At 36.5% G+C, this 18697-nt stretch overlaps 1 protein-coding gene across 1 annotated transcript in view; it reads left to right on the top strand.

Annotated features, from left to right (window-relative positions):
* Positions 1-18697, top strand: part of AUH (AU RNA binding methylglutaconyl-CoA hydratase) — a 110240-nt gene that overhangs the window by 26648 nt on the left and 64895 nt on the right. The window contains exon 3 of the mRNA XM_050913694.1: positions 3809-3895. Coding sequence (XP_050769651.1) covers positions 3809-3895 — 87 coding nt within the window. The remainder of the gene's footprint in view (positions 1-3808; positions 3896-18697) is intronic.

Genomic DNA, 18697 nt, shown 5'->3' on the forward strand with positions numbered 1-18697 from the left:
AGAAAGATAAAATATAACTAAGCTTTCTGAGTTCTTCCAGTATTGGAGGGGGGAGATAAGAAAGGGATAGATCAAAATCAAACAGAGATTTTCTTTTGGATTGACAAACCTCAGTGGAAGTGTAGGTAGTATTTAAAACATTTTCCTCACAGTAGTTTCAAGGGTTGATCTGCGAATACCAGTTTATGTACTTGCTGCTCAGGAGACCTCCAAAAGACTGCTGTTTGTACTGGTATTTAGCAAGCAAGACTGTTCATTGGAAGGCTACAGGGAAGTCCTCTCCTACCAGTTTGCTTTGTAAAGTTGCAAGTGATGCTTCTGTGAATTAAGTTGATTCAAAAAGAGTTTGTTCGCAAGTGAAGAGTACGTGTCTTAATCCTAATGTAGCTGTAGGAGGAAGCGGCTGATTGCACTGTCAGTGTAGTCTTTCACTGTTGCATGTCCTGTACAAACAGCTAGTAATTTGAAAATGGCACTCCATAGTCCTTAAAAGGGAGTTCGTAAAGTGTTGGGAGCAGAGAGGTGTGAACTGGGGAGCATGACCCCTCAAATCACGGTTAGTTTTGACTAGCTTTTGCTACGTTCCTGAGCGAATGAGAATCAATTAGTAGGACAGAGCATCGAGACGCCAGAAAGCATAATACAGAGAAAACAATGATTCATGCTTCAGTACAAACCAGATGGATGTGGGGTCATAATTACAGTGTACGATCAAATCTGCAACAGTTAGTTTGCCTCAGCTCACTGGTAGCTCAGGTTCCCCCTTTCTTACGTCTTTGGGTAGAAGGGCTTAGAGAGCCCTGCATTCAGTGTGGTGTGGAGTCACGGACCCACAGTGCAGCCCCCGGAGTCTGTTGGGAGTGGATGTGGGGAAGCAGATAGGCCAAACATGTCTGCAGATTTCAGCTGTGGCCCATGGGAAAGTTGCAGACGTTCGTTCTGTGAGAGTTTTTGTGGTTTGAAAAGCTTAGCTACTTTGTTGCTCTCAGCAGTTGAGCAAATACTATTTTCAGATACTTCAAAGTAGGAAACTTGGGGTGAGAGGAGGGATCTTTGATTTCAGTAGCAGAGAGAGGAGAAGTCTCTGGTTGAAGCTGCACTCTCCTTCATGACTGTCTTCAGAAACTTAACCTTTTCTACTTCTGACCTGAGAACAGATTTTGAAGAAACACGTGAATAGTTCTCTGCTATATGGGTCAAGGAATTCTTCAAGAATTCTTTGATCAATGGTTGAATCTTATAACAGGAACAAAAGTATTAAGTCAGTGGCAGTGCCATCTCCTGTGAGCCAGAGGATGCCAGGGCACGTGTTCTGTTGGAGTGCAGCGAATGGTTTCTGCCTAAAAGTCTTCTCTCTGACAAACCTTCGGTTACTATTATTATGCTTTGGAGGGCTGAAATAGGAAAGAGTTGGGAAAAGAACCTTTTCCATTTCCTTGACAGTTCTGAGGGAGAAATACTTAAAAAGGGAAATGTAAGATTACAGAGGTTGGTTACGGCACTAAGATCAGCTATTGCACTAGAAATTTTTTTACAATACTCAAAATCATTAATTTTAAATTGGCAGCTACCTTTTAATCCATTTTTACAAAAGTTTTTGTTGAAAATTTAATAGATTTCTGTAAGTATCTTCAAGGAAATGTGTATTCTGAATGAAGGAAAAAGTCTGCAGTTTGTGTATTTTTTGTTTTAGAAAGGTTGGGTTTTTTGGGGTTGAGTCCATTTTTTTAATGAGTCTGAATAAATCAAAACCTAAAAATTGCCTTAGTCTCATCTTGACTGTAGATTTTCTTCACACCAATACTAGAGGTATTTTTTAGGTTCAGTGCCTCTCTTTTGCAGTGTTCTTTCTATACTTTTCAAGGGTATACCCAGTGAGCAGGATTTCAGTGTGTGGAAGTTTTGAGTCAGATTGCACAGCCATACAGTTTTCTTGTTCATAAAGCTCACAGTTTCTTGTTGTTCTTCTATAGGCGATGATTTGGGCAGAGTTGTAGAAGCTAGACCCAGACGTTAACTGATACCAGAGAAGTCATATTTTTTCATTTGCATACTTGCTGATAAAACTTCTAAAACAGGTTTTATCATGAAGTTTTATAAAGCTCGTTTTAGCTACAGAACCCTATACATAAATGCATTTGTGAAAGTTGCTTGCAGTTTTATATGACTTACAAGTTCTACCCAGATTTATGGATGCAAAATTTTGTTCACTTTTCAGGTTCCTGGCAAGATTTCTGTATGCATTGATTGTGAATTACTAATGTAGCAATTGCAATTTTGCTGCAGTGCAGACTTGACCACAGTAATTCCTGTTTTATACTGCCTGCTTAACTGGCCTGTCATACTGTCTTCAGTTGGGGCATATCCTAGAAGGTTGTTTGGAAGCTTTTGGCAAGGCGTCAGACAGTGTAAATTAAACTTGACATTATTTAGCGGGAAACATGCAAATGCAGTGAGGACTGATGCTTCATTGTTTTTATATTGACACGCATAGAAGGAGAACAAAAGTCGTAGTAAAATAAGGAGCTTTGCCAGGATGGAAATAGAAGGGGAGATGTAGAGCTGCTTTATTGGGTATGCTACCTTAAAACAGCAGCTGGATGTCTATCAGAAAATGTCAGATTGAGATACTGATTTTCACAGAGCTAGACTAGAGTTGTGAATTTCAACTAATGCTCTCAACAAAAGTATATCTAAAACTATGTTTGATGAGGAGGGTCAAGAGGGTCTAACGTGAGTTAAGTCCAGAAAGGTAAAAGGGGGAGCACCTGACTGCTCAATTTAAAATGCAGAGTTACAATCTTAACTTAATCTGAGTCTGATGTGTTTTCCTGAGTGGATAGTATTTTGATTCTCAGGGTAGAGAAACATAAAACTGTTTTTTGCATCGGTTATATACCATTTTTCGCCTTTTCAGACATATTCCAAGAGACTAACTTAATAGGTTCATTTTTACCAAATGGAAAAAATACGCACTAAGTTGCAGTGCGAATGTTGCACTTCTTTACATATACACATTTATTCTCCAGATTTTCTTTCATGTATTCTTCCTCTATAAGAAAGATGGACTTCCCATCTTACTCTGTATTTAGCTGTTATTATTACTGTCTGTTTCTCTTTTTCTTTACACATTCATGAGAGAAAATGTTGGGTTTGCATATCAGTGATTTTTTAAAAACACATTTTTTAACCATCTCTAGTTACAGTGTGCTTTTTAAACAAAATTATTTTCATATATTAATGAAGAAATAGATTAAAAACTTTTAAGTTTTAGCATTTTTTGAAAGAACAAAAAATATGATATGTAACAGGCAAAAATACATTTCAGTAAAGTGAGTTGAAAAATGGTACCAGGTCTTTTATTTAGATAAATGTAGTCTGTTACCGTAGGTATTTTATGCACTACCAATAAAAGAATAAGAGCACAATATGAAAAACACATATTTATCAGACTTTGTGACACAGTTGGGAAAATAAAAGTATATGTCAGATGAAATACTAGCTTAAATGCTGTTGTTCGTAAACTATTTTAATATGAGAAGAAGAAATGTCACTGGGAAGAATATACTTAGCGAAAATCTGGTGGTGGGTTATTTTTTGTTTGTTTGTTTGTTTTTGTTTTTGTTTTTCTGTGATAAACAGTCCATGTTTTCCTTGAAATCTGTGGAAAATAAATGTCACCAATTTGAACTGTTCTTGTCTCAAAGTAGACTTAAATTTTTTGGAATACAGGTATATTATACTTTTGAAAACGTATTTACAATACTGTATACAGCTTGCTAACATGTATGTGAAATGTCACTTACAGGTGCTGACCTTAAAGAAAGAGCAAAAATGCACTCAAGTGAAGTTAGCTCTTTTGTCTCAAAAGCAAGAGCAACAATTAATGAAATGGGTATGTAACCTCTCCCTTGAACAATGTTATTTTAGCTGTAACCTGAGAAAGGTTAGATCAGAGGAATGACGTAAACATGCATGGTTAATTCTTGACAGGTAGTAGGATATCCACAACTATTTATATTAATAAGTATGAATCACGGTGCATTGCTTCTTTTAAAATGTTCCTAATCAAGTCGGACTGTTTTTTGGAATGCTAGAAAAAGGTAAATCTCAACTGAAATAGAGGTGATTTGCCCTGCTGTTTTCATAAAGGATGGATTGTTCAGTGACATCCAAGGACTTTAGAATTTAATTTTTACTACTGCATTCTTGTGGTTGGTATAATTAATACAGTCTTTAATACATTTTAGAAACATGTTAAACATCAGCTGTTGATAGAAAGTTAGCTACTAAGGCCTTCTAAAATTTTGTTTAATATGCAGTTGTTCTGGTGTAGTAAAACCTGTTAATAGTTTGGGATTTTAATTGACTTATACCAGTTTTTAAGGATAGTAATTTCTCTCTAAATTTTACATTATGAATTCACCATCAAATCGTTATGTTTCTACATCTTTGCTGATCAGTTTTAATATAATTGTTTTTCAACAGGGCATTGCCGATTATGTTTTGTCAAAAAGAGAAGTCAAGTGTACTAAGTTTGAAGTAATTAATTTTATACATTTGATTTATATATGCAACGTATTTTGTCACTTGAAATTTTGGCACAAAACTTTGAGGAATAAAGAGAATGTTTTTAGATGCCTTTCCTTAATAACATTGGGTCAGATCTTAGTTTGGCATAACGTTATGAATGGACACCAGTATGTTTTTGCAGGTGAATGACAAGACTACTGAAGAAAGAGTCTTTGATTAGGTACTTCATGGAGATACTTGTGTCCTTGAATTAATGTCTTGTCTTTGAAGTGAAGCAGATCCTCAAGGCTCTTTAAAAAAATAAAATCGGTACAATATCTAGAAGTGAATAGATCATTAATTTCCTGCAGCTGATACTGTATTTCATGCTGGCCTTTGTCCTTTTATTGGAATGCTGAGCAAGAGGCAACAAATTATTTCATTTAGTTACTTTGTAAGATTTTTGTGAGGCTTCCTTAACTCTAAGTAGTAATTTTTCAGCCTTTCTTGAACTGAAGTTACTGGAACTACTTTCTGAGCTGCTATTAACCTTCAAATAGGGGCAACGGGTTTTAAAATTTTCCTATGATCAGGAAATATTTTTTTTTTTAAATTCAATTATTTTTAATTTTTTAAGTGAGAAAATTCTTGAGGTCTAAAGAAGTATTTGCATTCGGCATTCTGCACTGAATGACTGGAAAATATACACAGTGATTTGGTGCTTTGTTTTGCTTCAGAGTTGGAAAAAGACAAATGTTTGATTGTCTTCAACTTCATTAAGGTTCCTGTGAGAGTGTTTAACTACTGAATACGTAAGCAAATTTTCAGTGTTATCTAAAAGGTTTACAGTGGATCATTATGCTAACAGTGAATCACTTGAAGTTTAGGAAACCAGTATGAGTGCTTTCATTCATTGATCTCTAGTCTCTTTCTCAAGAAAGAAGCATGAAATTGTAAGAGGAATTAATATTTGAGAATCGAGGCCACTGAAGTACCTAAATAGGAAGGTTTGTGAGGGAATGTATTAACAGCAATTAGACATGCTGCAGGTTGGAAAAGAGAAAGAATTTGAACATAGCCCTTGTCTGATACTGTAACAAAACTTTTGTTTAGGTTGAGTGAGTGTGTGTCTCTCCTCCCCCTTCTTCCCCTCTTTCTCCCCCTCCTCCCTCCCTCCTTCCCTCCCTCCTTACTCCCTCCCTCCCCCATTTTGCCATTTCTCCTTTAAAACACTAAACAGTCACTAGGAGATTCTCTAATGGTTACATGATATTTGACCATCTCCTAGTTCATTTTTTTAAAGGCTTTTTTACAGGATTAGAGAAGAATATTGAGATACCACTTCTAATGTTACTGGTCAATTTTCATATCATGTCTGTTTGGACATGCGTACTATATAAGTAGCTTTTATTTTTCAGTCACATGATGTATTCCTACTATATACATATTTGAGAAATTCTTGTTTTTGAACACATTATGCCAACAGTAGATGTATTTATGGGATGGATCTAACATTTTTCTGAAGAGTCTTTGCAGAACAATTTAAAATGTGGTTCCCTGCGTCAGGAACTGGTATAGAATATAAAAAAGTGTGTTTTATAAATGAGATTAGATTAGATGAGTGCACAAGGCATCATGTTGTGTGAAGCCCTTATGAGTAGAAGTGAGCATTAATTTTGTAGCAAGTCAGAGGTTCTCAGTTCTTCTTTTTTTCTTCTGAAGAAGTGATCTGGCATTACAGAACGTCATTTTTGTAGAACTAGTAGGACATTGTATTTGCATTTGATTACTGCAATGTAGCTGTATATTGAAAATAATAATGATATTTTTCCTGCCCAACAACAACCAGAATGTTGTGAGATGGTTAGAGGGGAAACAATTTTCAAATTGTTATTTGCCACTGCAGAATGTTATATAGCCAGGGAACAATATTTCCGATCTCCTACTTTGTTCTTTTTCTATCCAAGTTTAATGCTGTAGTATTATTTAAAATGTGTTCTACTTTTTGCTTTTCAGAAATAGGTCATGTTTTGATAATTGCGTTTGTGTTCAGATGTGTGACCTAGTAAGGAGAGGCTTTGTTTTAACAATATTTTCAGAAAGAAGATCATGAAGTTAACTTTGTAGACAAAATACACAAAAGGTTAATTGCATCTTGAACAACTGGATAAACTTAGCTTTTTAGAATTGACATACTTTGGCTTTCTTTAGTTCCTGTCAATTTCATTACATTTAAAATCCTTATGCTAGTGGTTTTGTAAAAAGCTGTAGTATTATTTTGGAATACAGCTACAGAAGAGAATTTTCTGGAAATTAAAAGCATACTGCACTTGTTTTTATGGGATTGATTTATAACTTCTTGCTAAATTTGGATGAAGTATTAAGACTGCAGTAAATACCACTTGGTATAAAAATAAGCACTTAAAAAAAGAGCTGAAAAAATTGTACTGAGCTGTTAGTTGCAGTGCTTAGAGCTTTAAGTTGAGGAGGAAAAAAATCAAAACAGCCTCTATTTTTAGCAATGGTTGCTTTTGCTAAAATTATACCAGAATTGTGGAGGTTTGTTTGGGGTTTTTTGTTGGTTTTTTTTTTTTTAATAGTGGGAATTATAAGACTACTTGCCCATTACTGTATTCTGCCTTGAGGCTCTTCGTTACTGATGTAAGGCTGGCTTTACCTTCAAAAAAACTAGGAGAGAAAAGCATTAATAGATCTCTTGCAACTGTGCACAACAAAACAGGCCTGACTAAAGGCCTAAAAGAAATCAAATGTTACTGACTCCCAGAAAGCTTGTTTTTGATGTCTTGGGAGGCAAAAAAAGCAAGCCATCATTGTGGGTCAGATCTTCAGCATATATTTTATGGTGTGACTCCCATTAAGTCCTTGTTCTTTATACTGGCTGTGATATTACCATTGTATATATGTTACCTGTTGGGATTTCAGTTGCAAAACAAACTGAGGCTGCGTACGGAGCTGAATGCAATAACCACTCTCCTCCAGAAAAACACCTTGTTTAACAGAAACGAAAAGTGGAGCTGCAGAAGGAATTTGAATTCGGCAAATACTTGTAATTACTCAGAGTGATGTTTGGCCCCAGCTTCTAATACGTGAGAAACACCATTGGTTAGCAAATCTCTTCCAAAGAACATAGGCGTAAGTATGTAAGTCCCACAAATGGGAAAAAAAAATGGAGACTGACTTTCTTGGTTACTTTTTAAAATCAAAGTTAAAGTCTGGTCAGGCTTGATTTTTATGTCACATTTGGAGGCAAAACACCTTACTTGTGGCCTGATGGAACCTAGATCTGAACTAAGCTAAGGAAGAAATTTTTAATGAAACACTAATTTTACTTGTTTTCTATTGGACATGTTCCATTCTGACAAACGTTATAGTGCTTTGTTTAAGACATCTGATTAGTTTTGATGCATAAGTTGTGTTATAACTTTAATAAGTAGTGATATTTAGTAACTTTGTTTAGACATAATTTTCACAGATGTGATTAGTTTTGACATAGTCCAATCTGAATGAGATCATCCTGAATGAAAGCACCTTGCGGTCAGTTACTTGCCCTTTTTTTTTTTTTTTATTGTGTGCTTTTTATTTTATTCAAAACAGGTACAATTCTGTATTTACAGATTTGGTTTTTTTCCTCCGTAGTAATTTTCTGTCATTCTGGCTTCTCTCAGTCATCACCAAACTTTTAATTTACCTAAAGAGTGCTCTTGTTTATCCTTGAGAAGAATGGTCTCTTCTCCAAAAAGTTCCTTTTTTGACTATTGAAGATCATACATCCTTGGAAATTCTTAGGTTGTGTCACATAATATGCTACAGTTTGTTTTTGGATGCAAGCTGTCAAAACTTGATCTTAGAGGTCCCAAGAGTGGGATCAGGATTATGTAAGTTTCACTCAATTTCTGGTCTGCTAACTGCCACCCCACCTTCCCATTGTAAAGTCTCAAAAATGGGCAAGAATGATCATTGATGAGGTCAGTGCAGTGCCTTATTTTACTATTTGAGTTTCTGGGGCTTCTGTGGAGCTTTGGTTAACATTAAAAATCCTGCTTTAGTAATGAACACTCGAGACCTGATTACCACTCCGAGAAGTGACTACTTATGTAACATTGACCAAATCCATCTGTGTTTGCTGGAGGTAAATCTGGGCAGCAAACATGGAGTGCTCTAGTTTGGAAATCCAGTAAGAAGAACTGTGGGTTTCTCTCTTAGGGAAGAGTATGATATAGGCTACAACTTGAAAAAGCATTCACTGGGAAGCTGGATGAAATATCGCAGGTAGCTATCAAATTTGAAAAAGGACAAATTTACAGCTAGCAGTGCCATGCTTAGCAGCCATCCTTAGGCATCATGGTCTCCCTACATTGCTGACACTGTGAAAGGGAGATTTTGGCACAGTATTTCTCTTGCTGTGTTATGTTGTTGCCTGTTCAGTTAAATGTAGAGCATAGCTAATACAGTCCAAGACTGCTAGCATGCTGAACGCATTGCTGAGCTCTTGGTTGTTTTCCAGTAGTAGATTTACTGCTTCTCTTAACATTGAATTAATTTAAGATACCCTTTGACTAAGTATTGTCTGTTTCCTAAATAGACAGTACTGTCCTTGCAGAGCTGAAATTATGGGCTTTGTCAAATTGCATTGGATTGTTTTTAATTAAAAAACACAATGCTAAACTCTGTACCATTATAGAGGCAATGAATGCAACATTAAACTTCTCTACCAAGATGTTTATTAGCTATTTATATGACAGCATTGCTTCCACAATTGCTAATACACTTTTTCCCCCATAGTAATAACTTTCTAAAAACTGTTATAAAAAAAGATGCAGAAATGGAGGACCTGAATATTAGGATAAGCTGATTGTCCTTCCTTATAGATCTGAAGATTAGGGAAGGAGGTGGCTTTGCATTGCTGATTTATTGCTTTGATTCGTGGCACTGCTGTACAGCCTTGACAAAAATTAACATAGCCTCAGCTGTAGTTTAGTTTTCCTTCTGGTAGTAATTCCAAATGCTGTTCTGTGAGGAAAAGAGACTGTGCTCTGGACATGGCTCTTTAATTTTCCTCCCACAAAAAGTGACTGTACCAAAAGAAGGGTGCTACTTGCTCAAATGGTTTGTTGGGCTCAACATAGCCAGTTTGCACTTCGACTGTTAAAACAGGCCTCCAGTATGACTTGCTGTCCAAGGTTTCTGTTCCCTCTCTAGGGAGCCACATTGTGTATGTTTGATGCATTGGGAAACTCCACCCTTTCCTCGCCCTGCTCAGGTTTGAAATTGAGTGTTTCAATTCCTGAATGAGAAGGAATAGTTTGTCAGTTCTTTTGCTTTGCCTGTCTCAGTCTCTGGCTCTGTTCCTAGAGCCAATTGGTATTCAAAGGGCAGCGACTCCTGGCATGGTATCGGGAGTATTACGTTGCTCTTCTATCGAAGAAATCCTAAGGTCATTGCTTGGGGCCAGCATTAGATTTTGATTTCAGAATAGCATGTTCAAGTCTTGTGTTGAACATGGCTTTTGCTTAGGTATGCGCTGCTTTGATGATATTACTGAGCTAGTTTATAAAAAAAATTGTTTATGCTTACTGTGAAACATTAGGGAGTGTTTCCTCTGTAATGCTCAGTGAATGAGCTGACTGAAATTATTACTTAATATATTAAGCTATTTTAGAAATAAAGATATTTTAGCACTAGACTGGGGAATGTAGGTATATGGAACACTGCTGAACATAGATACAGGAGAAAAATTCTAGAAATGTTCAGCTGAAATGGTCACAGTCTGTGGGATTTTCTTTGTATTGTGTCAAACAAGAATGCTACTGGTACTAGAGCATATGTTATCTTCATACTGTAGATCAAACAAGTAGACAATAAAAAAATTAAAAACTTTGTCCCATTGGATTCTCTTAACTATTAGAGATTATAGTTGTGCTGTTGTTTGAATTTTATTTTGTGTGCTCTCTAAGAAAGAAAAAAACTTACATAGAAGTAGAATGTAAAAATGTAACTGAAATAATTTATCCTTCGCATTATCCTTTTGTTTTGTAAATTAAGTGCTTGAATATGTGCTATGCTATTTGTGTGAGTAATAAGTTCATAGATGTACTTAGTAAGGATAAGAAATATAAGAAATAATTTTCATTTTTCTTCTATCCAAAGCTTTTCTTCATTTGCACAGAAAGTAGATTCTGTCATCTAGGGTTTACTTCATTATTGTTTTACTGAGGGCAGAATAAGACTACAAGAAGAAACATTAGTAAATATGAAGAAACTGAGGAGTCTGTTTATCAAACTGAAGTGTGTCACTGAAGATGAATGAAATTTCCGAACTATTTTATATAGTACAAAAAGAGAATCATGGGAGAGTTGGCTACAGAAGACTGTAGCTAAAGGGTTTGATTAAAGCACCTCTTTCATTCCCATTAGTTTCCCAGCTTTTGGTCTTATTATCAAGAATATAAAACACACTGTCCCTATTACCTGTCAATAATAAAGTACCAAATAGAAATTTTTAAAGTTAAGAACATCATATTCCTATATTAAGTATATTTTTGTCAATTAAAAAATATTTTTCTAGGTCATTTATAAGAGTGAGTGATCACTGGAGGAAATGGAGATTAATGGGATTGAGGGAGATGCCTTAAGAAAATCCTTTAGCTAATGTCATAATAAAGGGAAGATAAACTTTACTAATATCTTTTGCTTAATAATCAACTGTAAGCAATGTGCAGTAACCATTTTCATTAAAAAACAAAATTTCTTTACAAGTACTAAAAATCTTTTTTTTTTTATGCAGCTCTTTCTTGCTACTGATTGTCTGCCTCAACTTTGAAGGTATTAAAGCAAAGATAGTAGTGTTCAAATACATCTATCAACAGTAGCAGTCTACTAAGCTTCTTATCCGAAGCACAGGAATTACCGGGTAGCTAAAAGCCTTTCACAGTTGTAACTAGCAAATATATGGAAAAGAATTGTGTGTGTCCAAATGCACATGTAGACCGTTCAGACTTGAAAGTGTGGTCATGTTTGTGCAGATGGAGATATCTTTAAAACATATGTAAATACATGTTACTTTGAGTAACCACTTTTTCATTCTTTTTGCAATTATGACAGGTAAAGCTTTGTAGTATTTAATTACTTGCCTTGCACAAAAATAGTTTGACCAATCTCCTTTGCCTTCAGGTTTGTGCAAGAAGATTTGACAGTCTCTCTTAGCCACTTCCGTATGTTGCTACATACATTGGTTGGTTTTCAGTGTTATAGAATGGATGAAAGTGCTTGTTGAAGTACTTGGTTTCTATTAGCTTTTTTTCCCATAGAAGGGCCTTTTTCCATGGTGGTGCTTGCAATTGAAAATGCAAGCAAACTGTTGTAGTCACTGACTTGATAACAGGTTTTACAAGGCAAGGTAAATGCCTGGAACACAACTGACATTGCAAAGCTTGTATGCCATCTTAATGTTATTATTGTTCTTCAGGAAAAGATCCCAAAAGATGAAATCAAGATACAGTATTGTGTTGCAATTATTTTTCTGATTTCCTATGACATAAATTAACTTATGTGAAAGTGTAATTTTGTGATTAAAATGTTCCTAATATAACTGAAATATTCTTTATCATAATTGCCCAGGGGCTGCCTCTACTGGCCACTCAAGGTGCATAGTTTATGCCTTTTTTTTTTTTGAAGGGAAAAATCTTAATTTTACACTCAAGAGCAACATCACAAAGAGAGATCAAAAATCTGGGTAGTGCATAGGTGGAAGAGAAGTCTATTCTGAGTTACAAGATATGAATATTTAGGTATAAACTTAATTATTTAAAAACCAAATTAAAAATCCATTCCCAGTTATTATAGCAAGCTAGCATGTAGTTTTAAATAATCACTAATGCTGATTCAAAACTCCTATTTACATCGTGGCCTTTTGAAAACTCTTTCCTAACTTGTAACCAGAAAACTTGCAGGTTTTGGGTTAGTAAAGAAACTGTAAAGTAACAGATCACGAACGTTTCTTTCAACATTGCTGCTGTAGGAATCAGCCTAGAGACTTGCAGTATTATGTGTTTTTAAGCTATTGTTAGTTGAAATATTCACTGAAGATAAATAGGATGTAAATAAGTACAATGTTTTGTAATAATAAATCCAAAATCTATAATTCTTTGTTTGACATTTTCACTCTATGCTGTGACTTCTGTTTCTTCTTTCTTGCTTTCCTAATGCCTGACCCATCAATTATGGAACCTACAAATATGTGTTTAGTTGTGTTTAGACATTTTTGGGGCATGTGACCATTCTTATTAAGTTGAAGGCTCCAGTTTTGTTACTACTGTTAAATAAATGTACTAAGAAACAGAGAGGGAGCTTTCTTATCTGTAAATTAAAATTTGTCCTTGGAAAGGTGCTGGAACACATAAAGGACAAGAAAGTCAGCATGGATTCACAAAAGGGAAATCATGCTTGACCAGCCTTATAACCTGTGATGAAATGGCTAGTTTGGTAGATGAGGGAAGAGCAGTGGCTATTGTCTACCTTGACTTCAGTGAGGCTTTTGGCAGTGTCTCCTATCAGATTCTCATAGAGTAACTGATGAGTATGGACTGGATGAGCAGACAGTGAAGTGGATTGAAAATTGGCTGAACAGACAGGTTCAGAGGCTGGTCATCAGCAGCATGAAGTCTACTTGGAGGCCCCTAGTCAGTGGTGTGTACCCCAGGGGCCAATACTGGGTTCAGTCCTGTTCAGCGTCATTGGATGATGGGACAGAGTGTACCCTCAGCAAGTTTGCTGATGATATAAAAGTGGAAGGAGTGGCTGATGCACCAGAGGGTTGTGCCATCATTCAGAGGGACCTTAGCAAGCTGGAGAAATAGGCTGACAGGAACTTCATTAAGTTCAACAAAGGAAAGTGCAAAGTCCTGCACTGGGAAGAAACAAGCCCATGCACCAGTACATGCTGGGGGCTAATGAACCAGAAAGCAGCTTTGTGGAAAAGGCCCTGCGGGTCCTCGTGGACACCAAGTTGAACGTGAGACAGCACTGTGCCTTTGTGGCAAAGAAGGCTAATGGTATCCTGGTCTGCATTAGGACAAGTGTTGCCAGTAGGCAGAGGGAGGTGATCCTTCCCCTCTCCTCAGCACTGGTGTGGCTACTGCTGGAGGATTGTGCCCAGTTCTGGGGTCCCCAGTACAAGAGAGAGATGGAGCTACTGGAAAGAGTCCAGCGAAAGGCCATGAAGATAATGAATGGACTGGAGTGTCTCTCCTATGAAGAAAGGTTGAGCGAGCTAGGACTGTTCAGCCTGGAGAAGAGGAGGCTCAGGAGCTGATCTCATCTATCTATATATATATAAATACCTAAAGGGGACGGTGTTAAGAAGATGAAGCTAGTCTGTCTCCCGTGGTGTCCGGTGACAGGACCAGAGGCAATGGGCATAAACTGGAACATGAGAGGTTCCTCCTGAACATCAGGAAACACTTATTTACTGTAAGGGTGACCAAGCACTGGCACTGGCACAACAAGGAGGTTGTGGAGTTTCCCTCCTTGGAGATCCTCAGAAGCCATCTGGACATGAATTTGAACAGCCCGTTCCAGGGGATGCTGCTTGAGCAGAGGGGTTCGACAAGGTGACCTTGAGAGGTCTTTTCCAACCTCAACCATTCTGATTTAAAGGTTTCTCACATGCTGCAGGCATATGCAGGCAGGTATTTGCCACACTTTCTTAATCTGCTTGAGTTAGATAATGAATTGTGGACCTTTTTATATATCCCTCAATTTATCGCATACTTTCCTCCAGTAATCCATGTAATACTCACAGTATGCAGGACATTTTTAGACAGTTCATCCTCCTTGCTTTATGTTTTATGAAATCCATTATTCAAAAGGAAAAATGAGCTGCTAGAAATGCCCCCTGAAGTTGCTTGTCCTAGTAAGCTGTGCACTGATCAACCTTTTGTCAAATAATCAGAAATGCACATGTGGAATAAATAGCTTGGACAATCTATTTCTCCATTCTGTGGAAACTCAGTTGTGCTGTCATGTAAATTTGAATTCTCTTGCTACTTCTGTCTTAGTTGGAGACTCACAGTTTTTGAGGGAAGCAGAGTACTCTGCTTTCTTTTCAGTCAGTACTGGGAAACAAGGATTCTTCTTAGACCTTTGGCTGTCTGTTGATAATTAAAGACAAATCAGGCTTATGAATCTGGCTCAGTAGGTGCTAGACATCTGAATAACTGTTCTTTCCGAAGATTGATTGCCAGAGGTCACTGAAGTAAGAAGGGAGATGAACAATAAAGACTTTTTTGAACATTGTCCAGGTATAGGAGGACAACAGAGGAATAGCGAGGGCAGTTACAGTGACTCTTTCATTTTAGTGTTTCATATCAAATGCTTGAAAAGGCATGCTCTGAAGTGGGGCTTCATTTGAATGTTCCTAAATACCAAATTCTGACTGCTGTGGTTAGTTGAATTGAAAATACTTGTCCTAATCTGTAAAAGAGTACTTCAAAAATAGAAGTTAATTATGTCTAAGGGACCATATGTAATTTGTGCATTGTTAGGGATTGAATGGGCTTCCATGGAGTTTTCTTTTCTGATTCATGGGAATCATGAACTGTAGCTGTTGCTGCAGTAACAGTGCAGACCTTTTACTTTAAGAGAAACTGAATTCTAAGTCTGCTGGACTTCGGTTCTTTAATGATGGCTCCTATATCCTAGCTATAGGAAGGAATACTACAGGTGTTCTTCAGGTTGATTGTTTGAAACTGCTGTCAAGCTACAAATGTATGGTTCTCATAGAAAGCTCTTTGGCACATGAACAGCCTGGATCTCAAAATTTTGTGCCTAGCTCAAGAACGTTTCTTCATTTTGTACAAATACGTGGTATAGTTGCTAACACGAAATACTACAGGTATAAATTTACTTAGCAAGCAAGGAAGCCACTCTAAGGAGGTTGGTCTCTTTGGATTTGATACATTCTAAATCAGTAACACTTTTTTTTCTGGTTGTCATGTATTTTAAGTTAATCAATCTAGGTTGACCAGGAACACAAATCACAGAGTCTGGAATTCTGGATAACCATATTATTCTTCCTCTGCCTGCTTCAGGAACTCTCAGTAAGAGACTAGTAATAGTGAAAGGTCTTCCTTTGAGCCCTTGGAGACAGTCTAAAGAATGTATTTATTGCCTGTTATGTAAAATCTACTGTAGGTAATGTTTCATAAAAGCTCACGTATAAATTGTTGCCATTTTGTTTTTACTGTATTTATTTATTCATTCTTCATACTTCTTCCTTCCTTCTTCCTCAATATCTGTGGAAAGTAGATTTTTCCTAGTTGATCAGACCATTTCATTGTCTGTCAATAGTGAGAAAGTGAGGTTGTACAGGAGTAGAAAAAGGCTGCTTGATAGTTACTAAGAAAGTATCAAGTGTAATTCAGTTTCCTCTCAGATATTATCTTACATATCTGTAATTTTATAAGAACTTTTTTAATGAAGTAGTCAGAGGACTAAATAGTCACATATGATTCAGGTCAATAGAATCCAGGCAACTTCTGCTTTCTATTTGAGGAATGCCAGTGTCCGCCATGTATGAATCAGCTGTGTGGGCTTTGAGACACATCTGAGAAACTATTTCTTGGTCGAATCCTCCAGACCTGGTGCCTGTATTCATATGCTGGTCTTTCATTCATCATATAATCATGTCTAAGCAGAAAGGAAATCCATTGTTAGTCACCAGCGTTGGACATCATGTGGAAAGTCACTTAAAGATGAAAGAACAATTACCTGCTTCAAAACAGTTGTGATTCTTTGGGATTGCTTCCCACACATTACATGTGTTATGTGCTTAAATGCAAAGTCCTCCTCCTGTGACATTCTGTACTGGTGACAAAACTGTGGGAGAGTTTAGCTCACTCTACTCTTTATGTCTTTCAGTAATGGAGAGTCACAGGAAAGCGGGAGGCATCCCAAGACTACAAGATGCTGCTGGTCAGCCTAATCTAAAACTACATGTAACATATATATTTACCAGCAATGCATTCCTGAAGTTGAGCTGAAGATCCACAGTTACTACAGAGTAGGAAGCAGGCCCATTTCTTTATATTGCTGTATATCATCTTTTCTAACTTTTGTTTGAGCTTTTTATGGGTTTATTGGATTTAATTAGCTGTATCATGTTATTATGGTTTGTTTCTCTTACTGAAGTTTTCTGCATGCCGTTAATTTCTTAGTTCTTCAGCTTAGTTGTTGGTCACTCCACCTGTATCATGTCTTGAATGGCCAATAAACATCCTTTTATACAGGTTGTATTGCCTTCTGTCCTAACAGATTATTCCTCAAATAACTTAATACATAAAAATTATTTTGATCTGCTTGTTCATGTTTGTCTCCTCTTCAGCTAGTCTAAACTCTGTTTCTACTCCTGTGATCTCAAATACAGAAATGTGTTTTTGTCTTATATCTGGCTCTGTTGCTGACTTAGGACTAACATATACTGAAATGGGCCCTTCTTTTTCTTTACTGTATTTAGAACGTTCCTTTTCTGTAATATCATTAAGCATTGATGTTCTATTACGACATGAGTATTGGCTTTGGCTTGGCACACTTGTTTTATGTGCAGAATGGAAGTGTATCTACAGAATATGCAGCATGTTTTACAATACAATAGATGTGTGAATTAATCCTTTATGAATTCATTGTATGAACTGGGTTATTATTTAATGTCCTTCATATTCCACACTTCGATGTAGTACAGTAGTTCAGTGCAATTCTCTGACTATAGACTAAAGACTTATTAGTCTTTTTTTAACTGCTTCGAACAACATTAATCTGTGTATATTCATGGTCTACTCCTGTCTGTGTGTTGTACACTCTAATTTAGTTTAAATTATTTTGTTTCTTTTATATATATTTCTAATTTCTTTTGTGGACTTTACTATGCAGCTCATGATTGCACATTGATAAACCCGTATCAGATCTAGAATCGAGCACTAATGATTAGTAGTACAACAATTGCCTGAAATTTGTATCTGTTATTTACAGTGTGACAAAAATGTGGAATGTTAGAGAATAAAACTACTGGGCTTCTTGGCAAAGCTTTGAATAGTTTTTTTCTATCACTCATAGCAAATGAGCCTTGCCATGTAGAATCATTGTGGAGGTTGACCTGTCTATTTATGTAATTTATTGTTCTTAAAATTTGAGTGCATACAACTCAGTTAAGTCTACAGGGCATGATTTGTCAAATGTCGTCTCTGGTTTTGTTATGAGCTGAACAGTTTTGGCAGTTGTGTATTAAAATTGTGCAGATAAACATGAACAAGTGCCTCTTGTGCTACCAAATATGAATATTCCAAGAAGCTTGACCCTTGGTAGTAAGTTCTAGTAACTTAGAAACTCATTTTACAATCCAGAGCAATTGCTAATTTATTTCTGCATTGCTTTTTCTGATACTTCACAAGAACATATTAAAAGGATTAATTTCTTCAATTCTTTTGATAGGTATGCACAGAGCTATTGTAAAGAATTTGTATTTTGCCTTTCATTCGTTGTCAGCTTCCACGTCAGGTGATTCTTTAAAATTAACATCCTTGGGAAGTGATCATTCTAACATACGGTATCAAACTGCTTTTTCTCCCTTGCAATTATGAATTTTAGTATTTCTTGATAGCAATGCTGGCTGTAATTCTTGAAACGAAGCTGTTTTATAATACTCTTTCTGTAAGTTTAATTTCCATGTGTACTAGTCTACTTGAATTGTACCATAGCTAAATCTGGAAATTACTTACCATAGGGAAAGTAGTCTGCCTTGGAGTAATGCAAAAGTTGTGTAAATAGTGCTCCAAATACTGTTTGCTAGTCTCTGAGAAATGGAACATACATGCAGGCAATAACTGCTGGAAACTACGGTTAATAATGACCATGCCTTCATGTTCAGGAAAATTATTTCTCATTTACCTATGGCAATGGCACATTCCTTTAAGAGAAATGCTAGCTGTATCAGCCTTGAACTTGGATTGCAAGACTGTTTGGCAAATTGGTTATGGTGACAGGGTTATTAGTTTCGGTCAGCAACCTGGCCTTGCTGGAAATGAGAGTTGCCTTCTCTTCTTGCCTTCCCGTATAACTAAGGAAAAGTAAATAGAGAAAGAGCAGATTTTACTCCTATTCCTCTGCCTCCTGT

Source organism: Gymnogyps californianus, chromosome Z (genome assembly GCF_018139145.2).
Source record: "Gymnogyps californianus isolate 813 chromosome Z, ASM1813914v2, whole genome shotgun sequence".
In the NCBI taxonomy this organism is placed as follows: domain Eukaryota; kingdom Metazoa; phylum Chordata; class Aves; order Accipitriformes; family Cathartidae; genus Gymnogyps; species Gymnogyps californianus.